This window comes from Oncorhynchus gorbuscha, linkage group LG08 (assembly GCF_021184085.1).
Source record: "Oncorhynchus gorbuscha isolate QuinsamMale2020 ecotype Even-year linkage group LG08, OgorEven_v1.0, whole genome shotgun sequence".
Classification (NCBI taxonomy): Eukaryota; Metazoa; Chordata; class Actinopteri; order Salmoniformes; family Salmonidae; genus Oncorhynchus; species Oncorhynchus gorbuscha.
This window is the reverse complement of record NC_060180.1, coordinates 65,780,357-65,807,763: the sequence shown is the minus strand read 5'-3', so window position 1 is coordinate 65,807,763 and position 27,407 is coordinate 65,780,357. Positions and strand designations below refer to the sequence as shown.

General features: G+C 42.7%; 1 protein-coding gene across 3 annotated transcripts; it reads right to left on the bottom strand.

Annotated features, from left to right (window-relative positions):
• Nucleotides 1-1,478: 1,478 nt before the first annotated feature.
• LOC124042029 (lysine-specific demethylase 4A-like) lies at nucleotides 1,479-27,407 on the bottom strand. 3 transcript variants are annotated; one of them, XM_046360299.1, is made up of 22 exons: nucleotides 27,280-27,407; nucleotides 26,628-26,791; nucleotides 26,258-26,433; nucleotides 25,778-25,892; nucleotides 25,309-25,502; nucleotides 25,025-25,074; nucleotides 24,825-24,928; nucleotides 24,533-24,670; nucleotides 22,030-22,232; nucleotides 21,746-21,897; nucleotides 19,932-20,602; nucleotides 19,496-19,712; nucleotides 19,186-19,364; nucleotides 18,717-18,936; nucleotides 17,860-17,936; nucleotides 14,680-14,735; nucleotides 14,009-14,117; nucleotides 11,080-11,268; nucleotides 7,407-7,580; nucleotides 6,831-6,950; nucleotides 4,091-4,183; nucleotides 1,479-2,661 (listed from the first exon to the last, which is right to left on the bottom strand). In XM_046360299.1, the coding sequence occupies exons 2-22, from the start codon at nucleotides 26,766-26,768 to the stop codon at nucleotides 2,521-2,523; spliced, it is 3,519 nt and encodes a 1,172-aa protein (XP_046216255.1). In that variant the 5' UTR covers nucleotides 26,769-26,791; nucleotides 27,280-27,407; the 3' UTR covers nucleotides 1,479-2,520. The 3 variants fall into 3 exon arrangements, with proteins under 3 accessions (XP_046216255.1, XP_046216258.1, XP_046216256.1); XM_046360300.1 differs by lacking the exon at nucleotides 1,479-2,661 and adding an exon at nucleotides 2,914-2,939; XM_046360302.1 differs by lacking the exon at nucleotides 11,080-11,268.

Genomic DNA, 27,407 nt, shown 5'->3' with positions numbered 1-27,407 from the left:
CAAATCACCTTAAATCAGCTCCATTTTTGTTGGAACCTTATGTCCATAAAAAATTAAGCATGCAGTTTGTAATGCCTGTTTAAAGAACTCAACCATGGATTATAGCGGCTAGTTTAATTGCTGTTTAAATAGAGCTGAACCATGGATTTACAGTGGCCCATAGATTGTTTCTCACCCTGAATTTAGTCTTAACTTCTCCTTTAACTGTTATAATTTGATGTTAACTGTTTTGTCATAACTGATTGATTCCTTCCTGAATTGCTATAAAATGAAACAAGTCAGACATAAGAAACTCATTTTGTGATATACACTGCTCTTTAGACTGACCAGGTGAATGCTAGGATCCCTTATTGATGTCAGTGTAGATGAAGGGGAGGAGACTGGTTAAAGAAGGATTTTTAAGCCTTGAGACATGGACAAGACAAAAAATGTAAGTGCCTTTGAACGGGGTATTGTAGTAAGTGCCAGGCACACCGGTTTGTGTCAAGAACTGCAATATACTACTGGGTTTTTCCACGCTCAACAGTTTCCTGTGTGTATCAATAATAGTCCACCACCCAAAGGACATCAACCCAACTTGACAACTGTGGGAAGCAATGTAGTTAACATGGGCCAGTATCCCTGTGGAATGCTTGACACCTCAAGAGTCCATACCCCAACGATTTGAGGCTGTTCTGAGGGCAAAGGGGGGGGGGGGTGCAACTCAATATTAGGAAGATGTTCTTAATGTTTTGTATACAGTGTATCAATCTATTACAGGGTTTTCCAACTGGTAGCTTGTGGGTCGAATTTGGTCGACGGGTGAGTTTATTTGGCACCCAAATTTCTGAGCAAGTGTTTTTTTGATCACGTTTTATTGGTGGATGACAAATAAAAACAGCAAATCAGCTCCAATTTAATTTTGGACATGTTCGAAACTATTCCCATGCATAGTAGTGACCTGATTGTATACAACATGTAAGCAAGGTTCGATATGATTGATTTAGGCGGCAGGGTAGCCTGGTGGTTAGAGTGTTGGACTAGTAACCGGAAGGTTGCAAGTTCAAACCCCCAAGCTGGTAAAATAAAAAAATAAAATTGTTTTAGGTAGATATTATATCTGGGCTTCTTGTGGTCTACAAGTTATTTATAAATATGTTCCGGCCCCCTGAACATCCGCTCAAGGAAAAAAAACAAAACTATCGGACCTTATTCAAGTGAAGTATGTCTGACAGGATGTTTGAGATCAGGGGACAGTAAATGAGAGAAAGCTTTTTTTCCCCCAGTCAGGTCTTTACTGCAACAGTTGATGTTTACAAATGTAATGCACATGACTCCAAATGCTTCAGACAGTAGCCATGGCAACAAAACTTGAGTGAGGTAAGGGTGTGTGAGTCCTCCTGAGATACTTTAAATGAGCTACATATACACAACACTACCCAAATACCAACGATTCATGTCAACAAGGAACGTCGACAAAGCATGAAGGATAAACATTCTTCAAATTATTAGAAAATATATTTTCCCCTGTCCAAAAAAAAACATTCTGGCATCCTTGGTTGTGATAAGACCACACACCAACTAGTCTACACCTAGGCTGTAATTGACCAGGTGCACATCAGCAGGACATAACGTTTTGGAACTTTCAGATAGTAATAATGTAGTTGGACTTAACAGGGGGGATTAATAAGTGCTTTTTAGCAGAATGAGTAACTTGACTAACCTTGGCATATACATACTACCAATTCAACATGGGATGGCAATAAAATTTAAAACAATTAACAACTCAAGAAACGAGAACAAATGTGCACCCAAACACCTATCCACATAAATATAAATACATCTTGGGGATTTTGGGAGATTGTAAGCGCAGTGAGCTGTGGTGAAACAGTTGTTCTCAAACTTGCACAACTGACAAATATAAATGCAATAAATCCAAAGCTTTAAAGTTGTAAAACTGAACCCAACAAGAAAACACTGGCCTTAAGGCTTGGCCTGCTAACTGAGATATTCCTATTGTCACAGACACAATCAAACCTGCACATTCCTATTGGAGATAATATGAAGTCCATAAAATGCATTGCAAAGCACATAAAGCACTTCAGATGTTTTGTAATCACAGTTAACAGCATGTTATTGAAAATCATATTGAATAATGGCTGGCACTGTGAAATACCATCTTTCGTGTTTTATGTAAAAATGTCAAATTAATGCTTTTGGATGGGTAAAGCTAGAGATTAGAATGCCGACTCAAGCAAGTTGTCAGATGAGAGTATGATTATACTGAAATGCCCAGCATGTTCCTATCGTCATTAACGGACAGTGAAGGAAGAAACAATTCACAGAAATAGGGGAGTTACATAAAGAACCGAAACTCCCCTAAAATCCCAGCCGTGGTTTAAAAAAAATGCCCCAGGGGCATGGAAGCCTTACACACCCAGAGAGGGAGTTTGTTCCGAATATTACCCAGGGTTGGAGCCACTTGGCCAGGCTGTGGCCCCCCTCTCTGGGTGTGTGGAGAGTTCATAAAGTAGAGGAGGGTTACTCCATCATAACTCTGTATAGGAGAGGCTCGATGTAGTCCTCTCTGTAACGGGAGTTGATGACTCGCTGTCTCTTGGAGCCCTGCTTAACCTCCTCCTCTGTGAAAATCCCATCGAAGCGCATGTCTGACGCCTTGGACTGAAAGAGAGAGCGAGGGAGAGACAGGCCATGAATAAATTAGCATCTAGTTATCTCGGAGTAAAGTGCCATTAACATAGTAAAATCAGCAAAAAAATGTACTTCCCTTTTTCAGGACCATGTCTTTCAAAGAATTGGCCAGGGCAATAAATTGCAATGTCCGTACTGTGAGACGCCCAAGACAGCGCTACAGGGAGACATGGACAGCTGATCGTCCACGCAGTGGCAGACCACGTGTAACAACACCTGCACAGGATCGGTACATCCGAACATCACACCTGCGGGACAGGTACAGGATGGCAACAACAACTGCCCGAGTTACACCAGGAACGCACAATCTCTCCATCAGTGTTCAGACTGTCTGCAATAGGCTGATAGTCTAAGCAGGCCTGTTGTAAGGCAGGTCCTCACCAGACATCACCGGCTACAGCGTCGCCTATGGGCACAAATCCACCGTCACAGGACCAGACAGGACTGGCAAAAAGTGCTCTTCACTGACGAGTCGCGGTTTTGTCTCACTGGGGGTGATGGTCGGATTATCGTCGAAGGAATGAGCATTACACCGAGGCCTGTACCCTGGAGCGGGATCGATTTGGAGGTGGTGGGTCCGTCATGGTCTGGGGCGGTGTGTCACAGCATCATCGGACCGAGCTTGTCGTATTGCAGGCAATCTCAACGCTGTGCGTTACAGGGAAGACATCCTCCTCCCTCATGTGGTACCCTTCCTGCAGGCTCATCCTGACATGACCCTCCAGCATGACAATGCCACCAGCCATACTGCTCATTCTGTGTGGGATTTCCTGCAAGACAGGAATCAGTGTTCTGCCATGGCCAGCGAAGAGCCCGGATCTCAATCCTATTGAGCACGTCTGGGACCTGTTGGATCGGAGGGTGAGGGTGAGGGCTAGGGCTAGGGCCATTCCCCCCCCCACCCCCCCAGAAATGTCCGTGAACTTGCAGGTGCCTTGGTGGAAGAGTGGGGTAATATCTCACAGCAAGAAGTGGCAAATCTGGTGCAGTCCATGAGGAGATGCACTGCGGTACTTAATGCAGCTGGTGTCCACACCAGATACTGACTGTTACTTTTGATTTTGACCCCCCCTGCCTTTGTTCAGGGACACATTATTCAATTTCTGTTAGTCACATGTCTGTGGAACTTGTTCAGTTTGTCTCAGTTGTTGAATCTTGTTAGATTCATACAAATATTTACACATGCTAAATTTGCTGAAAATAAACACAGTTGACAGTGAGCGGACATTTCTTTTTTTTTGTTGCTGAGTTTGTTATGAATTATGAAGAAATACATTTACATAGATTGTCATTACAAACATGGACCGAATCCAATATTCATAAAAATGTGTGATTTCATATCACCTAATCTGATATAAATCAGTTTGGATTAAGGAACATTGGGAGAGACGCGTCTCACCATTCGGGACTTGACTCGTTTGGGCAGCTCCTCATCTAGACTGTAGACATCTTCCCTCTTGGCAGACAACGACGACCCGTCCTCAAACTCCATCTGAGTCAGCACAAAAAAACAATGACAAGTCACGCAAAAACAAGCTTCCATCCAACGTTACTTAAGAAGGTACTTCAGTCACCATATATAAAAAACACCTGTTAACTATCCATTTAACAGCACCCAAATTAGGGCCTGGAAATTGTCCTGGTCACAAGGAACAAAGTGTATGCAGCAGTAAGAAGGGTAAAATATGTTAACTACAGTGGCTTGTGAAAGTTTTCAACCCCCTTGGCATGTTTCCTATTTTGTTGCCTTACAACCTGGAATTAAAATATATATTTTTTGTATCATTTGATTTACACATCATGCCTACCACTTTAAAGATACAATAAAAAATATTTTGCAAGACAAAAACAGAACTTGAGCGTACATAACTATTCACCCCCCCCCCCAAAGTCAATACTTTGTAAAGTCACCTTTTGCAGCAATTACAGCTGCAGCAATTACAAGTCTCTTGGTATGTCTCTATAAGCTTGGCACATCTAGCCACTGGGATGCCCATTCTTCAAGGCAAGATTTCACCATCTCCTCAAGTTGGATGGGTTACGCTGGTGTACAGCAATCATTAAGTCATACCACAGATTCTCAATTGGATTGAGGTCTGGGCTTTGACTAGGCCATGCCAAGACATTTAAATGTTTCCCCTTAAACCACTTGAGCGTTGCTTTAGTAGTATGCTTAGGGTCATTGTCCTGCTGGAAGGTGAACCTCTGTCCCAGTCTCAAAACTCTGGAAGACAAACAGGTTTACCTCGAAGTTCCCTGTCATCCATCATTCCTGCAATTTTGACCAGTATCCCCAGTCCCTGCCGATGAAAAACACATGCACAGCATGATGCTGCCACCATGCTTCACTATGGGGATGGTGTTCTCTGGGTGATGAGGTGTTGGGTTTGCACCAGACACAGCGTTTTCCTTGATGGCCAAAAAGCTACATTTTAGTCTCATCTAACCAGAGTACCTACTTCCATATGTTTGGGGAGTCTCCCACATGCCTTTTGGTGAACACCAAATGTGTTTGCTTATTTATTTCTTTAAGCAATGTCTTTTTTTCAAGCCTCTGTTCTGTAAAGCCCAGCTCTTTTTGGTTATCTCCTTGGTCTTCAAGGTGCCGCTTGCTAGGTGGCGCCCCTTCCTTAGTGGTGTTGCAGAATCTGGGGCCTTTCAGAAAAGGTGTGTATATACAGTGCTTTGCGAAAGTATTCGGCCCCCTTGAACTTTGCGACCTTTTGCCACACTTCAAACATAAAGATATAACTATTTTTTTGTGAAGAATCAACAACAAGTGGGACACAATCATGAAGTGGAATGACATTTATTGGATATTTCAAACTTTTTTAACAAATCAAAAACGGACAAATTGGGCGTGCAAAATTATTCAGCCCCCTTAAGTTAATACTTTGTAGCTCCACCTTTTGCTGCGATTACAGCTGTAAGTCGCTTGGGGTATGTCTATCAGTTTTGCACATTGAGAGACTGAGGACCTGAGCCCTAGGACCATGCCTCAGGACTACCTGACATGATGACTCCTTGCTGTCCCCAGCCCACCTGGCCGTGCTGCTGCTCCAGTTTCAACTGTTCTGCCTGTGATTATTATTAGTTGACCATGCTGGTCATTTATGAACATTTGAACATCTTGGCCATGTTCTGTTAAAATCTCCACCCGGCACAGCCAGAAGAGGACAGGCCACCCCACATAGCCTGGTTCCTCTCTAGGTTTCTTCCTAGGTTTTGGCCTTTCTAGGGAGTTTTATCTAGCCACCGTGCTTCTACACCTGCATTGCTTGCTGTTTGGGGTTTTAGCCTGGGTTTCTGTACAGCACTTTGAGATATCAGCTGATGTACGAAGGGCTCTATAAATACATTTGAAGTAATCAAAAGGTGCACTATGCAGAAATCACAGCGACATTTCCTGGTTCTTAAAATTCGAATAGTTTGCCCCATTTCAGTTTGTGACAAAACAAAACATTTAATTTTTTTATTTTTTACTTTCAGTCATTTGAAACAGGTGTACAAAACCGAAAGTGAAAGACAGAAACGAAACTTCCATAATGGGAAGCAATAGCTACACATAGAACAGATGATCTAGTGCTTCTTTACTTGCTTTCTATGGGAATAAAATATCTATAAGTCACATTTCTATGTAAATTTGGTCAGGACACCCAAAAAGTTACATATTGTATCTTTAAGTTTATTGTGGCGACATCTGTAGGTGTTAAGGTATGTAGCCTAGTGGTTAAGAGTGTTGGGCCAATAACCGAAAGGTCGCTTGTTGGAATCTGAGCCAACTAGGTGGAAAAAATGTGCCCTTGAAGAAGTCCCTTAACCCTTATTCCTCTTGTAAGTCGCTCTGGATAAGCTCTTCTGCTAAATTACAAAATGTCTGTTTCCTTTTAGTGTGTATAATGATGATCTATCAATGGTTCCGCTTAAAGTGAGCATTGGTATGGTTTCTCTCCAATTGGGTGTGCTGGGTTAAGGCAATATGTGATGCTCCAAACAAATTCTTAGTTCAGTGAGTTCTTGGCCTGCTGTTTGGTTGCTACTGGGAGCTATTGTTCTTTATTTTGACATTGTAAATAAGACTTTGTGCTTAACTGACTTGCCTAGTTAAAATAAAGGTAAAAAATAAGTGAATGTGGTACCTGGTACATAAGGATGGAGTGCGATGCGACAAACTTGGCCCCGTACAGCAGATTGTCCGTCCAGCGCACCTGCACCACGTCGCCCACTGCTGGAGGGCCCAGCTTGACACAGTCCCGGTTCTGAAACCAAACCATAGACAAGAGCCATCGTAGTTCAGTGAGCCACAGTTAAATACGCCAGGCCCATTAAATCAAGTCAATATAGGATTGATTTGTTTCCACTTTTTTAGGATTGGTCAATTTCTATGACCAATACTACCATTGTGTTTGCCATACCACTGAATACCACGGCCTTGCACTGATAAAAGCAGACAGATCTATTGACACTGTTGCATTAGGGCTCCTCATTGTAATACAACATTTAGAAAGGAAATGTTTCCGGCAAAACGTAGTTTCATTTGTTGCCACAGTGATTAGTTTGTTTAGAATATATTTAAATGTCAATACAACTGCATTGTCTATTTGTTACAGCAAACAACATAGATGTGTCTTCTGATGTTTCTCAACCCCCCCAGATAGAGCTTCAGAACTTGTGGCTGTCGCATGCATCCAACGACAAAGGTATAGTCTCCTCACCTCGATGTCCTCGGGAAGGAGGTTGTCACTGTAGGAGCCGTCGTCGAAGACGACCTCGTAGAAGGTGGCGGTGGTCAGCAGCTCCAGCACCTCACACTGGTAGTAGCGCCCATTTTTATGCTTACAGATAACCTGCTGGCCGACCTCAAGCTCTTGCATGGCCGCCTTATTACGCTAGGAGGACATGAGGTCAAAGATCAAACACTCCATATAGCACCATGAACAGATGACCATAAAGACCAGACACCGTTAAACAAATATGACATTTGGTAATTGGAAACGAATGAAGGAATGTGGACCTGTAAAAGCTACTCCTTTGTTATCTAATAATTTCTTATTTGAAGAGCCATACATTTAGATAAATAAAATATAATATTTAGTATGTGGACACTTGCTCGTCGAACATCTCACTCCAAAATCATGGGTATTAATATTGATTTGGTCCCCCCCCCTTGTCGCTATAACAGCCTCCAGTCTTCTGGGAAGGCTTTGCACTAGATGTTGGAACATTGCTGCAGGGACTTGTTTCCATTCAGCCACAAGAGCATTAGTGAGGTTGGGCACTGATGTTGGGCGATTAGCCCTGGCTCGCAGTTGGCATTCCAATTCATCCCAAAGGTGTCTGAAGGGGTTGAGGTCAGGGCTCAGGTCATTCAAGTTCTTCTACACCAATCATGACAAAACATTTCTGTATTGAAGTCACTTTGTGCACGGGAGATAGTGTCATGCTGAAACAGGAAACAGCCTTCCCCAAACTGTTGCCACAAAGTTGAAAGCACAGAATCATCTAGAATGTCACTATGCTGTAGCATTAAGATTTCCCTACACTGGAAGTAAGGAGCCGAACCATGAAACACAGCCACAGACCATCATTTATAGGTAGCGTTCTTCTGGCATCCGCAAAACTCAGATTCATCTGTTGAACTGCCAGATGGAGAAGCTTGATTCATCACTCCAGAGAACTCGTTTCCCCTGCTCCAGAGCCCAATGGCAGCGAGCTTTACACCACTCCAGCCGACGCTTGGCATTGCGCATGGAGATCTTAGTGCAGCTGCTCGACCATTGGAAACCTATTTCATGAAGCTCCCGACGAACAGTTCTTGTGCTGAAGTTGCTTCCAGAGGCAGGTTGGAGCTCGGTAGTGAGTGTTGCAACCAAGGACAGATGATTTGTTCACGCTTCAGCACTCGGCGGTCCCGCTCTGTGAGCTTGTGTTGACTACCACTTCTCAGCTTAGATGTCGTTGCTCCTAGACATTTCCACTTCACAATAACAGCACTTACAGTGGAACGGGGCAGCTCTAGCAGGGCAGACATTTGATGAACTGACTTGTTGCAAAGGTGGCATCCTATGACGGTGCCACGTTGAAAGTCACTCAACTCTTCAGTAAGGCCATTCAACTCCCAATGTTTGTCTATGGAGATTGCATGGCTGTGTGCTCAATTTTACACCCGTCAGCAAATCCCTTGGATATTGTGGGTTACTGTGTGTTAATAAAGCTGAAAAAAAAGTCTGATTTGATGCGTTTTCATTTCAGGCTGTAAGGCAACAAAAGGTGAACCATTTTAAAAGGGTTGGTGCCTTTCTATCCCCACTGTGTGCTTTTGAACTCAGCTAAAGTATTAAGAACCAGACAATGCACGAGCCCTCGGTTAACTCAGTTTAGAAATAAACTCTTGCTTGGCTGCCTTATTACGCTGGGAGATTACATTTACATTTACATTTAAGTCATTTAGCAGACGCTCTTATCCAGAGCGACTTACAAATTAGATTAAAGAGTTAGTCTACAATTATTATACCACTAAATAAAGCACCATTAACAGATGACCATAAAGATAACACACAGCATATACTTCCAATTGATGTATTACATTTGGTAAGAGGAAATAAATGTAAACTAAGAGGATTCATAAAAGCTATTTCAGTAGTGGCGAATTGTTCTGGTCACGTGAGACATCTAACAGTTTATTTGAAAGTTCATTCAGCAGAGGTATTTAAATCTAGACAATGCATACACCAGAGAAGATTCATTTGCATTTCGCTGAACATTAGTTCTGTCTCCGCATGTCTTCGGTTCAACTATAACATAACTTCCCCTCCCCAACTAGCTAATTAAAGCACTGAGCTTCGACAAAAGCCAGAGAGAACCTGCAGCACGTTAGAGGACGTATTGTGCAGCCTGCAGCACTGACTGACTACATCAGAGACAACCTGTAGAGCTGAAGCGTTGATCTTCCCTCTGTTCCAACCGTTGACAATTACAGGAGTATTAGTATAAAAGAAACAATCTGTCTGGAACATGCAACCGTTTACAGATACAGCTTTTTATATAGTACTCATACACACATTGTGATGTCTGTACAATGTTTGGGAATCAGAATGTGTTGTCTGTACAATGTTTGGGAATCAGAATGTGTTGTCTGTATAATGTTTGGGAATCAGAATGTGTTGTCTGTATAATGTTTGGGAATCAGAATGTGTTGTCTGTATAATGTTTGGGAATCAGAATGTGTTATCTGTATACTATGTTATGTGGAGGATTGACATTTGGAAGCTGACTTGCCTTTCGTATTGCCCCGAGGAGAAAAATCCAGTTGAATACAGTGTGGAGCAGAAGGGCCATAGATCATAAGGGTGTCAAACTCATTCCACGAAGAGCCACGTATCTGCGGGTTTTTGGTTTTTCCCTCTCAATTAAGACCAAGACAACCAGGTAATTAATCAAGTGCAAGGGTGGAGCGAAAACCCGCAGACACTCGGCTCTCTGTGGAATGAGTTGGACACTTGCTGTAGAGGATTCAACCAATGGCCTACACCAGTGTCTCCAGCTCCAGTCCCTCAACAGCACACATTGCGTGGTAGCCCCAGACACTCACCTGATTCAACTCATTTAGGGCCTGATGATTAGTTGACAAGTTGAATAATAATATATGCCTTTTAGCAGAGTTTTACAAAAAGGGACTTAGTCATGTGCCAGACGCCCACACGCTGTCAGACGCCCACACTCTGCCAAAAAATGTCTGCTGTTAGGGGTACTCGAGGACTGGAGTTGGGAAACACTGGCCTAGGCTACATAGCTGTATACAAAGAAAATAAATCTAAATCCGAGCCAAGAATGCTTGACAGGCTAACCCACAACAGTAACTCTACACCAGGGGAGAGTATGTCATTGATTGAATCTGCAACATGTTCTGACTTGCTGACACAATGCTCACAACAGGAATCAGGACAAAGAGTAAATGTGATCTTTCATCATGTCGCATGAAAAAAATATCTGTACGTGCTTGGGCTTGCCAGTTCTCACTCTAGGGGAAGGGAGGCAATGTTCCTATGGCCACATGGTCTCTGGTTTCTGTTGCTGCTCTACATTTGATTAGGGAAGCATGATTTGACCTGTTTCACCTAGTCTGGCGTCAAACTGGATTCCAAACTGACAACTAAGATACATGTCATGTCTGCTACACAAATAATATCTATTAACCAATTGATGGTGGCGGAAATAACAAAAGCCAAGAAAGTAAATATACCTAGGTAAACCTATGAGCAGGATTTATTTCAATGAAAATAGTTGCTTTTTGGGACAAAAAGAGTCAGAAGACACTTCTGACCATTTACAAACGTGATGCAATGCTTCCCTGAACCAAAGGTTTACCCCCACCCCAGTAGAAGCTACCTCTGGTAGGACGGGTGACTTGTGCCTGTAGCAGGTGACGTGGACGATGAAGGGCCAGTCGTCAGGCTGCATGAGCTGGCCAGCCGCCAGGGCGCAGGTGGGGTGGAAGGCAGTGGTGCAGCGGCCATGGGAACACTGAACACAGCAGCCAACATCCCTCTTCACCCGCCGCTTACAGTAGAAACACTTCTGCAGGGGGGGAGAAGTACAGCGGGAGTTGAAAAGGTTGTAGGGAAGAGGCAGTGACAAGAAAGAGGGGGAGATGAGAATAGGGAGGGAGGAAGTAGAGGAGGAGGAGGAGGAGGAGGAGAGGGCCAGATGGAAGGTGGGATAAAGGGAAAGAAAATGGGGGGGGGGGTATAGGATATTACGTTTCCTTTCTCACCGTTTCAAGCTCCCAGATGACACATTGTCTGTTGTTCCCAGTTTAGAATATGACTCCAATAAATACATACAGTCCACTTCCTCACTGTAGACCAAACTGGACAAACAAAGCAATCACACTGAAGTGGTCTGAGTCAGAGTAAGAAGTGACAGCCATGAAAACAGACTGACCCACCAACATGAAGCCTTGGAGAAGCTCCATATGAGGCACTGTTCATGGTTGCTGAGGGGAAGCCTTAGCTGGAGGAAGCTCCATATGAGGCACTGTTCATGGTTGCTGAGGGGAAGCCTTAGCTGGAGAAGCTCCATATGAGGCACTGTTCATGGTTGCTGAGGGGAAGCCTTAGCTGGAGGAAGCTCCATATGAGGCACTGTTCATGGTTGCTGAGGGGAAGCCTTAGCTGGAGGAAGCTCCATATGAGGCACTGTTCATGGTTGCTGAGGGGAAGCCTTAGCTGGAGGAAGCTCCATATGAGGCACTGTTCATGGTTGCTGAGGGGAAGCCTTAGCTGGAGGAAGCTCCATATGAGGCACTGTTCATGGTTGCTGAGGGGAAGCCTTAGCTGGAGGAAGCTCCATATGAGGCACTATTCATGGTTGCTGAGGGGAAGCCTTAGCTGGAGGAAGCTCCTTTTGATAAGCCTATTTGGCTCATTTCATATGAGCAGGGAGTGACGGACTCCGTTTAAGGCCCATATGACGAATGAATATGTTCATTTCGTGAACTGAATGGGAGTGAAGGACCCTTGGTGAAGCTCCATATGACACACTTTTGTTTGTTTCATATTCAGGGTAGGCAGGTAGCCTAATGGTTACAGCGTTGGGCCAGTAACCGAAAGGTTGCTGGTTCGAATCCCCGAGCCGACAAGGTAAAAATCTGTCGTTCTGCCCCTGAACAACCCACTGTTCCCCGGTAGGCCGTTATTGTAAATAAGAATTTGTTCTTAACTGAATTGCCTTGTTAAATAAAGGTTACAGGATAGTGAAATTGCATGCATGAGCAGCCTATGTGTGGCTTTGTTCAGGGGAACCGAGCAGGAGTCAACAACCTCGGTGGAATGCCACATGATTAGACACAGTATTGATGTCAGACTGAAAGACCAAGGACACGGACCTTGTTGATTCCCTCTGGTGTCTACAGAACACTGGTGGCTGTGTGATCAGGATATCAGGGCTGGCTTAGAGGTAGCAGTAGAGAATGTATGAGAAAAAATGAATGGCTGCAGTATAGCCATTAACATTGATGATGATTAGGAGCAACTGTTCAAAATTTTGGGGTCACTTAGAAAAACATTTTTTTCTCTATTAGAATAACATCAAATTGATCAGAAATACAGTGTAGACATTAATAATGTTGTAAATGACTATTGTAGCTGGAAACTGCTGATTTTTAATTGAACAAGAATAGACTGACGAGTTTCAGAAGAGAGTTCTTTATTTCAGGCCATTTTGAGCCTGTAATCGAACCCACAAATGCTGATGCTCCAGATACTCAACAAGTCTAAAGGCCAGTTTCAGCACAACAGTTTTCAGCTGTGCTAACATATTTGCAAAATGATTTTCTAATGATCAATTAGCCTTTTAAAATGATAAACTTGGATTAGCTAACACACCGTGCCATTGGAACACAGGAGTGATGGTTGCTGATCATGTGCGCCTATGTAGAAATTCCCTTTTTTTTTTGTATCTGCAGTTTCCAGCTACAAGGGTCATTTACAACATGAACAATGTCTACACTGTATTTCTGAACAATTTGATGTTATTCTAATGGAAAAAAAAGTGTTTTTCTTTCAAAAACAAGGACATTTCTAAGTGACCCCAAACTTTTGAACGGGTGTGTACTTGTCTATTAATGTTCTGTATTAGGTCATGTTTCATGTGGACCCAAGGAAGAGTAGCTGTTGCTTTAGCAGTAGTTACTGGGGGTCCTAATAAAATAAATACAATTATCAAATGGCACCAGCATAGGCAAATTTTTATATGGAAAATGTAACTATACCCATAGATGAGACAACTGTTCACCCCTTTAAGGGCCAGATGTTACTGTGATAAGGTGAGTCCAGTCATGTCAGTGCCTGTGAGATTGAATCTGACTAGTAGAAGCGTAGTCTTTCCTCGCAAATGAAACTCAAACATAGAAAAACAACCTAGCTTGTGAACAAAACAAATGTAAATAGCCAAGAAACACAATATTAAATTCTCGCTTTTGTTATACCCCCAGCCAGGTAGTGTTGCAGCGCGAGGTGGAATAGGCTATATAGGATTCATAGTTCTTTGACTTTGTGCAATAAAATTTACCAGCTATGAAACAAAACAGCAGAAATACTTTGAAAACCCCCCCAGCTAATACAGCATTTATTTTACTATAAATGTGATCATCCTAGACTATTTTTATTCACAAATGCGAGTGAAATGCTCGCACTGTGGAGCCTAGACCACACGGTTGAAATAGACATATTAACCACCAATGCAAAATCTGAACACATTTTAGGCACAGAAGTAGTGTTGTGGCCCTGACTGTGACCATTGAGAAACAGTAGCTCACCAGCTGGAACCTGGCCAGAGGGATGTAACTGAGGTCCACGGGACTGCGGTCGGCGATGCTCACGAAGCGCGCCTCCAGGACCACGAGCGAACACAGCACGTGCACCCACCTGTGTGTGTGTCACAGCAAACAGATCGGCACAATAAACAGACTATAGGTGTGTGACACATCAGGGGAAAGTTTCCACTGAGCCTTCATTCCCAATTCAAGGAAATTACAACATTTTATTTATAACTAACATGGACAAAAACATTTTTTAAGGGTGGGCTATATTAAACATTTATTTTGTTAATATACAAAAATGTTAGGATCACATGTAGCCTAGACAAAAACAGGTTGCCATTATATATCGCTATGCTATAGAGGACATCATCCTTCAATATATAATAGAATCTTACTGTAGACTAGAACAGGCTCCTCACTGTCACAAGCCATTAGAGACTTGACAGAGAAGGCTAGCTTGGACTACAGGCATTCCCTGCTTTTTTCATTGACTGAAGTGTCCTAGATTCAGCAGGGAGGGTAAAGTGTGACCACTGGCTACAGACTGGGGATCCTAATAAAATTCCAGACTAGAGTGGTTGTAGCATCGGTGTAACAAAATGTATTTAGCCTAGAGCTTGAGGCCTCCATTAAATTGGTAGCTCCTCAAATTGCTGTACTATACTCACTTGTCGTTGTTGGCTCTCTGTAGAGCTCCCCCTCGCAGTGAACACAGGCAGCAGTCCTGAGGGAGCAAAAGACGCACACGGATTACCTCTGACCTAGTGTTTAACATCACATTTTGGATACACTTAATGTTATAGTCCTTTATGTGGTATGTACAGTTAATATAATAATAATAATAATAAATGCCATTTAGCAGACGCTTTTATCCAAAGCGACTTACAGTCATGTGTGCATACATTCTACGTATGGGTGGTCCCGGGGATCGAACCCACTACTCTGGCGTTACAAGCGCCATGCTCTACCAACTGAGCTACAGAAGGACCACAGTTGAAGTCGGAAGTTTACAGACACCTTAACCAAATACATTTAAACTCAGTTTTTCACAATTCCTGACATTTAATCCTAGTAAAAATTCCTGTCTTTGGTCAGTTAGGATCACCACTTTATTTTAAGAATGTGAAATGTCAGAATAATAGAGAGAATAATTTATTTCAGCTTTTATTTCTTTCATCACATTCCCAGTGGGTCCGAAGTTTACATACACCCAATTAATATTTGGTAGCATTGCCTTTAAATTGTTTAACTTGGGTCAAACGTTTCAGGTAGCCTTCCACAAGCTTCCCACAATAAGTTGGGTGAATTGCCCTTCACAAAGAAAGCTGGCCAGAGTAGTGCGACTTACATTCCTTGTTGGACTGCCTGGCAGTGGGTTTTGCAGAATCTTGTAATGGGTAACTCTTGTGGATGTAGGACGTTAAGCTAACTCTGGTCAATCAGTAACTTTACAGTTAGTGGCGGGAGTAAGCCAGGAATGTGCATGTCCACAAGTAAGAGCTATGGCAATTTATTATACCTTTATTTCAACAAGGAACACAGGTACAATGATTAACGGCAATACTTTGCATGGTTTATAATTAACTTAGGTGGACTGCACATAATCACTGATCTACAAATCACCTTGCATCCCAAATAATTACTGAAGTGATAAAGATCAGCGATTCTGATCAAACACACTGGGTACCACAGAGAGTTAAAAGCAGGAATGTTCATGACCGTTCCCTGAGACAACACTGTCATCTAGTGGATAAATTTGGTTATATCAAGTTGCGAGGCCTTCAAAAAGAGACATATTTCACAGCTTGACAGGTAGCAGTATTCGGAGGGGAGAAATTAATTTCACTAAAATAGTCCATTAATAATCAAGAATCACACATCCAAAATCTGATTCATGACTTGGCGTGTGAGACTCGGTACAGGATAGGACTTGAACTATCCTCTGTTGTGGTGCTCAGCAGAGGAATTATGTAACGGTTTGTTACTCTATTTTGCAATTAAAAACTCTGGCTTCTGTCCAAGTCATCCCAGAGGGAAAACAGAGTCATTGAGAAATAACTGGAGAAGGTGCTAGCTACAGTCCTTCTAACCATTTTCAGACAATATTGGTTCTAATCTTATAGAAGTGTATTGTTTGTTGAACATGAATCCTCCACTTCCTTCAAAGCTTAATTCTAGGATTAACATCCACATTTGTATACGTATGGCTCTGCTATTATCTACAGTGCCTTCAGAAAGTATTCACACCCTTCAACTTTCCTCATTTTGTTGGGTTATAAACTGGGATTAAAATGGATTTGATTGTCATTTTTTTGTCAACGATTGACAAAATACTCTAATGTCGAAGTGGAAGAAAAATGTTTACATTTGTAAAAAATAATAATAATAAAACAATTTTTAAAATCTTGATTAGATAAGTATTCATTCATCCCCGAGTCAATACATGTTAGAATCACCTTTGGCAGTGATTAGTTGTTTGTCCTTCTGCGTCTCTAAGTCTCTAAGAGCTTTCCCCACCTGGATTGTGCAACATTTGCCCATTATTCTTTACAAAATTCTTCAAGCTCTGTCAAATTGGTTGCTGACCATTACCAGACAAGCAGTTTCAGGTTTTCAAGCAGATTTAAGTCAAAAGTAACTCAACCACTCAGGAAAATCACTGTGTTCTTGGTAAGCAACTCCAGTGTAGATTTGGCCTTGTGTTTTAGGTTATTGTTCTGCTAAAAGGTGAAATCATCTCCCAGTGTCTGGTGCAAAGCAGACTGAAGCAGATTTTCCTCTAGGATTTTGCCTGTGCTTAGCTCCATTTCTTTTATTTTTTAATCCTGAAAAACTCCCCAGTCCTTAATGATTACAAGCATACCCATAACATGATGCAGCCACCAGTATGCTTGAAAAAATAGAGAGTGGTACTCAGTAATGTGTTATATTGGATTTGCTCCAAATTGAACACTTTGTATTCGGAGCAAAAAGTGAATTGCTTTGCCATTTTCCCCCCCAGTATTACTTCAGTGCCTTGTTGCAAACAGGATGCATGTTTTGGAATAAAAATACAAAAAACGGCAACTGCGTTAGGAAGGATGCCTGTATCTTCGTAGATACTGGGTGTATTGATACACCAGCCAAAGTGTAATAACTTCACCATGTTCAAAGGGATATTCAATGTCTGCTTTTTATATATATTTTTTACACATCTACCAATAGGCGCCCTTCTTTCCAAGGCATTGGAAAACCTCCCTGATCTTTGTGGTTGAATTTATGTTGGAAATTCACTGCTCGACCTTACAGATAATTATATGTGTAGGGTACAGAGAGGAGGTAGTCATTCAAAAAGCATGTTAAACACTATTGCACACATTGAGTTAATAGAAACTTATGTGAATTGCTAAGCACATTTTTACTTCTGAGCCTAGTTAGGGTTGCCATTACAAAAGGGTTATATACTTAGACGCAACACATTTTTCAGCTTTTGATTTTTAATTAATTGGTAAACATTTCTAAAAAAAAAACTTAATTCCACTTTAACATTAAGGGAGAAATTCAATTGTGTGGAAGCCAGTGACCAAAAAAAAACTCAATTTAATCAATTTTATATTCAGGCTGTAACAAAACGTGTAAAAATGCAAGTGGTGTGAATACTTTCTGAAAGCACTGGATCCTATCAGCCTTCTTCCTTCAATACTCTTAGTTCTAGAATCTCTGAAGAGTTTGAGTTACAACATTATCCTATCCCACTCAGTGTGGTCAGTATGGTGCTAGTATGTGTGTATGTGTGGAACTAAGATCATGTAGTGTTGATAAGCTTGTGTAGTGATATGGTTTCAGTTGTACTTCATTGCAGTACTGACCTCAGTCAAAGCGTTGGCTTCACAGCGAGCACACATCCAATCGTCTGACACTTGGTCAACAGACACTCCATAGCAACCTGAGGGACACATGGAAAACAAGGCCACGGAAAACATTAGAAGACATTTTCTATTGACAGAGGTGACAAAGGCACTTAGAATTTATGTGCCATGCAAATCAATTGATGAAAGTGCACGTCATTGCAGTAAATCATTGTTAATAAATGAGAATGGACATTCTGGATTGATTACTGAACTCTGACATGAACTGGTATTCCTTGAGAGCATATCATTGATTACATTAAACATATGGAACACAAACACAGAGGTGTCAAACACATTTTCCCCCACGGGCCACATTCAGTCTTCACCGCACTTAAAATGGATTACATTTCCTCGCCGTCATAATTTGCAAAGAATAGTCCTCTATCAAACGCTTTGGAATTTCCAATGCTCCCAGACTGTCTAGTTTAGTTTTTATGACTGTTAGCAAGAGGGACAGAGTCAAGAGACTAAATGTAATAATAAACATTATTTGGGTGGGTGCTTTTATTTGTTCTGTTACACAGGACCATTATTTTTACACTAGTTTCAATTTGTTGTTAGTGATTTCAATGACGACTGAGAAAATAATTCTAAAATAAATTAAATGGTCTAAACATTGGTGTTAGACTGTTGCTGTGAATTAAATGGAATTCAGCAAGAGCATATTAGTGATTATCAATGGAAAAGTGCTGTCTAACAACGGGTGTGAATGAACTAATATTCATTGAAATGTGAAGTACTACAGTCAATTAGAATTGAAACACATGGAACAGGCTTCAGACTTGGGGATTGTGAATGAGACTGTAGCTACTGACTGGCGTGGACGCGGACGCAGCACTGGGAACAGCTGACCAGCAGGCTGGTGCCGTCCTCCTCCAGGTGAGGGGTGTAGAGATGGCCCTCGCCGCAGCTGCTGCTGCTGTTGGTCTTGTCACTGGTGGTGCTGAAACACATCTCCGGGATCAGGGGCTTGGACCTCTGTCTGCCCCCGCGCCGGCCTTTTACAGTGTAGCTGGGATTGCTGCTCGACTGCGACTGGAGAGGGATGTGTATTATTAAAGGTCTAATTGTCATTTCTACGACTACTATTGTGCACAGCTGGCTTGGTGGCTGAATTGCTTTTCTGTTGCCTAAATGTCTTTATAAGGTACATAAAAACAAATTGATAATTCAAACTTTAACTATTATTATTTTTTCAAAAATAAAACTCATTAACAGCTGGATTGAGGGTCCATTAACAACAGCTACAGTATAAGGCAAAGACCAAGGACCTCTCCACTCTACCTGGTCGTATGTGTGGAAGAGCAGGCAGATGGAGCAGTAGGGGGCCTGCAGGCCCATGCGCTGGTTGTACGATCTCTCCGCCTGGGGGTTGTAAGGTCGGCTCTGCCACAGCTGGGCCAGGGGCTTGGCCCACTCCTCCCTCTCCTCTGGTTCATCCTTCATATCAACATGCAGCTCATCTATAAGATAGAGGTGGGAAAGAGTAACGGAGGAGGTTAAGAGAGAGGAGAAAGAGAGAATACGGCCCTGTTCTATCATTGTGAAGTCTATGATGGGATACTGTTCTAACGCACCAGAAGCAGGTGCTCACCATTATCACTGTGGCTTTCACTGGAGCTGAGGAGTGGGTGCTGTTTGGGCAGCTGGCGGAGGAGAGGATATTGTTTGTTCTTCACGCTCTTGCATTTCGTCTGCTTACTTGGACTTAAGTTAGTCAGTTTACTTGGATGTAAAATCATCGGCTTACTTAAGTTTAAGTTTGTCTGCTTGATTAACGTTAACTCCGCCTGCACTGGGGAAAGACATTGCTGGGGAAAGAGACAGGAAGAAGATGAGTGACCATCAGCTGGGTCATGTGTTTCCACATCTATTGTCATTTTCTATTCTATGGCAAGTGTGAAAACATCAATGTCACATTTTAATCTTTAAAATATTTGACTCTAATATCAGTCTCTACTATCATCACATACCCATAACCAAAAATGAATAACTTCTAAAGATAGAATCATGAAAGAGGGTAAACTAACCTTCCACCTGTCCCTCTTGACCTCTGCCCTCTTGGTTGGCCTGGTATGTGCGTGGGTTTGGACAGGCTCCGGGCTCCTAGGGGCCTTAGCTTCGGACTTCTCTTCCCGAGCCAGGGCCTCGCCTGGCTGCTGCCACTTTGTGAGGCCTTGGGTCTGGGCCTTTGTTTCAACCTGTTCTCCCTTCCTGGGACTCTGTGCTTCGGCCTGGATATGCTCATCTTTGGTGAATGGGACCTGGGACTCCTGCTGCCCGGCTTTGACTTGGGACTGGAGCTGGGCCTTGAGTTGAAGGTGGGGTTGGAGGTGCCGTGGCAGGTGCTCCCTGGCATAACTGTGCACGTGGAGCTGGGTGTGGTGAATCGGCTGCTGGTTCTCACGGGCGTAGCTGTGGACCTGCATGGTCTCCTTGGGGCTCTGGGTCTTGTGGAAGAGGAGGCTGGCCACCCCCAGCTTTCGGACAGGCTGAGCGGAAGGACCGGTCCTGGCCGGGGGAGCCACTACAGGGAGGTGGCCGTTTCTGTGCGACTGGGGTTGAGCCAAAATGGTCGCTGCGTGATTGCTGGTGGAGGGGATGGTAACTTTTTGTGGAGCCGGGCTTGTGCTGCTATTGCCCTTCGTAGGGTCCGTCTTTAAATTAGGCAGTTCCCTCGAGGTGAGCTTCACTGGTGTGTCTGAAATACAAACATTTGTATCAGGAGAAGCAACAGGGATAGCATTTCCAAATATCCACTGAGTCCCATAGTGGATGAGTGACGCAGATCGATTATCACGATGACTTCCGCTGCTCTGTCACTACATACTTCAGTCTGAGACTGCCATCGTTGAATTCGTTTATGGTGATGAGGGCTATTGTACAAAAAGTCATCAGCGATTGGATAGTCTCTAACCAATCAGAGTATCAAAGCCAATGACAAATTTTCAAACCACCACTTAAAAAATAAATAAATAAATATATATATACATTTTACCTTTATTTAACTAGGCAAGTCGGTTAAGAACAAATTCTTATTTTCAACGACGGCCTAGGAACAGTGGCTTAACTGCCTTGTTCAGAGGCAGAACGACAGATATATACCTTGTCAGCTCTGGGATTAGATCGTGCAACCTTTCGGTTACTAGTCCCACGCTCTAACCACTAGGCTTTAACCACGTGTGTTCTGGCCCAACCAATCGGCTTATGGACTAATCAGACAGCCTTGAATGTGTTCGTAGATCCAAAGTCAATGTGGAGAAGAGCTAACCAGTGGAGACTGGGAGGAGCTATGGGGGGGGGGGGGTCTCATTGTAATGGCTGGAATGGAATCAATGGAACGGTATCAAAAATATGCAAACCATGGTCGACTCCATTCGAGCCATTTCAATGAGATGGTCCTCCTATAGCTCTTCCGACCAGCCTCCACTGAAACTAACATCCGGGGACATGACGTAGTGTTTGCTTGGAGCAAGGAGTCTGGGCAGCCAGGCAGAAGATAGATACCCATTTACTACAATACTACACAAGTTGTTTGTAGTTTACTGAGCAGCTAGTAACATGAGCATTTCACTGCAACCACTTCAACACCTACTTACCTGTGTACGCAACCAATAAACTGATTTGACAAGTGGCCTGTATTCAAACCATTTGGTGGCTGTGGCGGGACACTGGAGCTTATTAAAGCTGGAATCCACCATGGCAGTTTGCGATATTACAACAAAGAAATAGCTTCAAAACAAATGTATCATACATCCTCTGTGCTGATTTTGAGTGTCATTTTCTAGGTTTTAAATAGTGAAAATAAGGCAGGTAGTCACAGCCTTACTGTCAGTGAGGGTACCTGTATCTGTGCAGTCCTCTGCTCCCGTGCCCAGAGCGGTGAGGCCTAGTCTGGCCTTCTTGTCATACTCCTCTTCTTCATCTTTAGGGACCACCTTGTCAGGTACATCCAGACACACCCAGTGCCTCTTGGTCCCTATCCTCGGTGTTGGGCTGGTGAGCCATAAAAATGATTCAACTTGAATGTTTTATGTCAAGCATTTTTTTTTTTTAATGTTCCATCCATATACTGTTTAATCTGCTCTATAGCACCCTCTACCAACATAAAAATTAACCTCTTCTGACCTCTTTCTCTCCACCTCTGGCTCCTGGGAAATGCAGTCTTTCCCCTGCTCCTCCCCCAGGAACTCCTTGGCCTCTGGGGTGGGCCGTGAGTGGTCGATGGGGCCCGTGTCCCGTCCCGCGAACCACTGCTCGTAGCGGTCTGGCTGGTACTTCTTCACGAACAGATCCATGGAGATCTTCACAGTGTCCTTCCTGCACGTACACTGGAGGCAAGAGGTAGGGAGAATAAGTTCTAGGGATGTACTAATGCTCCCATAGGTAAATAAACCAAGGTCAGTCTAATAGAAAGTCATACGAGATTGTTATTAATACTAAGTATAGTCTTTTCCCACATGCCCTCTTTCTGCAGACTAACAGACACCCCATTAACTGGTCAACAATGGTTATATTTTCGCCAAACAGTAAAATTACGTGACCAACAGAAAATATTACACATGCATACAAGGAAGACCTTTTTCAATAAGATCTTAAAATGGACACATGCAACAATAGCAAGCCCATAATTGTACAGTCAAAGGGCTAATCGCCTTTATATTGAACATGCAACTGCTGTAATGAAGCAGCTAATAAAACATTTGCTAAAATGAAATCTTCGGGAAAACACCTAATGGGGTCTGTTCCATATGCAACTGAGATGAAAATCTCTGTTAGAAAGCGGGGGAATCTAACAGCAACAACTAGAATGGGTTACCAATATGACTATGGCTTCTGGACAACGAAAGAATGTAGATATGAAAACCAATAGAACAGGAAAGAAACAATGGTTATTGGCATGAGGAAGTCCGTATCAAATGATTGCCTCTACGTTTCTATGGTTGGATTTGGCAAGGCTACTTTGGAGCAAGGTAAGACATTTGAGATTCTTCAAATAGCCACCCTTTGCCTTGACAGCTTTGCACACTCTCAACCAGCTTCATGAGGTAGTCACCTGGAATGCATTTCAATTAACAGGTGTTACATTTGTGGAATTTCTTTCCTTCTTAATGTTTTTGAGCCAATCAGTTGTGTTGGGACACGGTAGGGGTATATAGCCCTATTTGGTAAAATACCAAGTCCATATTATGGCAAGAAGAGCTCAAATAAGCAAAGAGAAACAACAGTCCATCATTACTTTAAGACATGAAGGTCAGTCAATATGGAACATTTCAAGAACATTGAAAGTTTCTTCAGGTGCAGTCACAAAAACCATCAAGCGCTATGATGAAACCGGCTCTCGTGAGGACCGCCACAGGAAAGGAAGACCCAGAGTTACCTCTGCTGCAGAGGTTAAGTTCATTAGAGTTAGCCATCCTCAGAAATTGCAGCCCAAATAAATGCTTCAAAGTTCAAGTAACAGACACATCTCAACATCAACTGATCAGAGGAGACTGTGTCAATCAGGCCTTCATGGTCAAATTACTCCAAAGAAACCACTGCTAAAGGAAACCAATGGACATTAGACCGGCAGAAATGTCTCCTTTGGTCTGGAGTCCAAAATTGAGATTTTTGGTTCCAACCGCCGTGTCTTTGTGAGATGGACTTTCCCAAAAACCTGTGTAAGGACTGAATTATTTTATCATTCTAAGTTTGCTGTTCTGTTGAATTAGTGTGGGTGAACAGATGATCTCTGCATGTGTATTTCCCACCGTAAAGCATGGAGGAGGAGGTGTTATGTTGTGGTGGTGCTTAGCTGGTGACACTGTCTGATTTATTTACAAGTCAAGGCACACTTAACCAGCATGGCTACCACAGTATTCTGCAGCGATACGCCCTGCCATCTGGTTTGGGCTTAGTGGGATTATCATTTGTCTTTCAACAGGAGAATGACCCAACACACCTCCAGGCTGTGTAAGGACTATTTTACCAAGAAGGAGAGTGATGGAGTGCTGCATCAGATGCACTGGCCTCCACAATCACCGGACCTAAACCAAATTGAGATGGTTTGGGACGAGTTGGAACGCAGAGAGAAGTAAAAGCAGCCAACAAGTGCTTAGCATTGCATTCATCAAGGCAAAGGGTGGATATTTGAAGAATCAAATATAAATATATTTGGATTTGTTTAACACTTTTTTGGTTACTACATGATTCCATGTGTGTTATTTCATAGTTTTGATGTCTTCACTATTATTCTACAATGTAGAAAATAGTAAAAATAATTGTGTTCATCAAAACACTTTTTAACATGTGATTGCATTTAAAAATGGATATTTGTTGCGAAATGACTGGCCTTATAAAAGCCTGTTTCACTCCAGTAGCAGCTTTTCAGGAGCTGCTCTCATTCTGTCTGACAGGTGACAGGATATTCCTATTCTCAAACTAGGCTCTGTATGCTGTGCGTGTGATAAGATACCTGGCGACTAATAAAAAATACACACTCGCCAATTTAATTCAACAAAATTATGCAAATTAACCTATAGACCAATAAATATATTTGACTGTCATGCTTTCGGCGGCTAATCGATTAACATCCCTAATGTACATGTTTAAACGAGGAGCACTTAAAGAAGATGTAACTCTTCCTTACCAGCATGGCTTGCTTTCCATACTCAATCCACCTTTCGGTGGCAAAGTTGGTGGACTCGGCACAGTTGAAGCCATGGTTGAATCCGGCGTGGTAGCTATAGGGAAATGTCACCATGAACTCACCGGGCTCCTGAGTGATCTGAAACACGGACAGGAAAAAACTAGCACATACTGTACAAGGCTTTATATAAGGGATCAACATAAGTTGATAAAATCCCACGTGGTCTTAGGTTAGTATACAATAAATGCAGCTAAAATAAAGTAGAAAATCATTACTATTCATGAGGGTTTACCTTCTCAAATGGAATGCCATATTTCCTTAATATGGAGGGCGAGATGAGGGTCATCTTGTGCCTCAGGAAGGCTTTGCAATTTTGGTGGCTACCAGGAAAAAACCCTGAAAGGAAACAGTGTGTCGGATTAAAACTAGTTAAAAAGCAGTTGTTTTCTAATTAGGTAAAACATGTGTCGCACACATTATCATCCCTCTCACCTTGAGCCAAACGCTCCATTTTTTCCCCCTGCTCTGGAGGAACACAGTACCTGTGGGGGTATCAGAACATGAATCAGTTACCTTCTGTTATAACACTGACGTTCAAATTGTTGCCATTTCTATCACTTGGCGAGTGTTTTCAATCGTGACTAACGAGTCCTCAAACTACACTTACATAACCATCATCAGCATGTTGATGCCTAAAAACGTGGCTCTTATATACACACACACACAACTACCAATACATCTACTACCAGTATGTGAGTAATAGTGTAGCTTCTTACCAGGACTTGGACGCTCCAAAGTGGAGGTAGTTGATACTGTAGAGATCCATGTCTTCAGTGTGCCAGGCGAAGGTGGTCTTCCACATGCCAAAGTACAGGTAGGGCGTGTTCACCCCCTCGATGGTGATGCCATTCGCATGCTCCACCGTGTCCAGGATGGTGTTCAGTTTGCCGATATTCCAATCAGTCACATCCTGGAGAGAGCGACAGAAAAATTTAACTATTGTTGCTGGATATCATTATCTTCTTCAGCGCTGTAGTGAAACAAAACCACTGCAGCCTTCTAGATTGGTTGTGAATTTAAATTGTGGGTGTAACACATGATTCTGAGAGAAAACCTTTGTCTACACAACCACAAAATACATCACTCACCAGCCAGCATTCTTATAACCAGGAACAATAACATGTTAACATTAAAAACACCATAGAATAGTAAAACCACCTCTGGGGGGGATTCGTAATGACTCACAGGGTCGTAAAGCGTTCCGTTCACATCTGCACCGTAGATGGGCGAGTTAAAGGTCACGCTCTTCCAGTACTTCCTCTCCAGCTCCTCAATGTCGGCGTAGCGAGGACTGCAGAAACTATGATGGGGGGGGGGGGGTTCAATCAGTACGGCTGATTAGAAACTATACATTTTTCAAAACAGTGCCTGTGAACCAGAGCCTTTCAAAATCCCAAGAGATCTTGAGAAACACATGAATTACTAACACCACGAATCATACAGACCAGACCCTCTGTTTTAAATAATGTTATTAACTTTGTTCGCTGTATCATTTCCTTAGACAAAAAGCATGTACACAGAGTGACTTTTCCCAATCACAGACCATATCAACAAATTCTTCATTCAAGAGGAAACAAACAGTATAGCTCATTCATAGATAGACTGTGTGTAATATGTTATGAAACTTTGTTATAGCTGTTCCAGTTCTGGTGCAGTCAGACTCACTTGTCACTGTTGGCCGTCTTACGGAACTCTCGGACGGTCATGGGCTTCTTCTGGATGTTGGACTGGGTAAACAGGCCTGACTGGCCCGTCACTACCTGCTGGATGGGAGCTGGGATCACCAGGTCATCTATATCGTCATAGGACTTCCTGGGCCTCCAATCCTTTGGTGGCACGACCTGTAAAAACAGTCCGTTTTAGAATCAGTTACAGTAAAGTATTTCACTCGCAAAAACTTGGGTCATTTATATATTTTTTTAAATATTCACAATGTGTGCATTTCTGTGCATAGCTGCTTTGTCTAACTGGAGAACTGGTAATACAAATCAGAAAATAATCTTCACAAGGCAGAAGGGTTTGTGTCAGTGCTCACTTTAGCCAAGCCGGCTTGATGTGCTCCCTGATACTCCATGAAGGCAATGTAGCGGCTGAAGTTCTGGAACTCCTCAGCAGTGGGGTGAAAGGTCATGATCCCCTTGGAGCCAGGAGTCTGGGACCCCGAATCAGACGACATACTAAATAGCAAGCCCTGCAGATCTGAATTAAAACAGGTTTCAACATCATCATAATTGTGACAGTTTAACAACAGACAGTGATGTGTTAGGAAGCGAATACAACGGACATCTGTGCAAAGGGGGGGGGGGGTTGTTCAGTCATGTTGGTTCATGACTGGACAGCGTGACAGGTTTGTTTGGACACACCCAGTGACACCACCGTTAGACTACTGCGTGTTTACAAACTGTTGGTCGATCGTAAATAAGATAAGAGTAGCTTTGTAAACATGAGGATGAAGCAGTTCGGTCGAAGATGACTTTTTGCTGTGAATGTATGATAAAAATAACTAGCTAGGTATTTAGTTTAATGAATGTCTGCATGATTCATGGATAGTTAGCTAGTTACATGACAGCTAACTTAGCTAGCAAGCCATCTTATTATTGCTACTAGCTAGCCATCGTCAACGACGTATTTGTGATAAACAATCTAAATATGGTGTCAAATTACATTTCTAAAACAAGATACCTTACCAACACTGATAAATCTTGCGTAATTGGTGACTTGATATCGATAGCACTTAATTCCGATTTTACCCCGAAGAGGATTTGTTCTCCATTACTAATAGTACACAAGCGCACGCACAGGATCAGACGTAGCC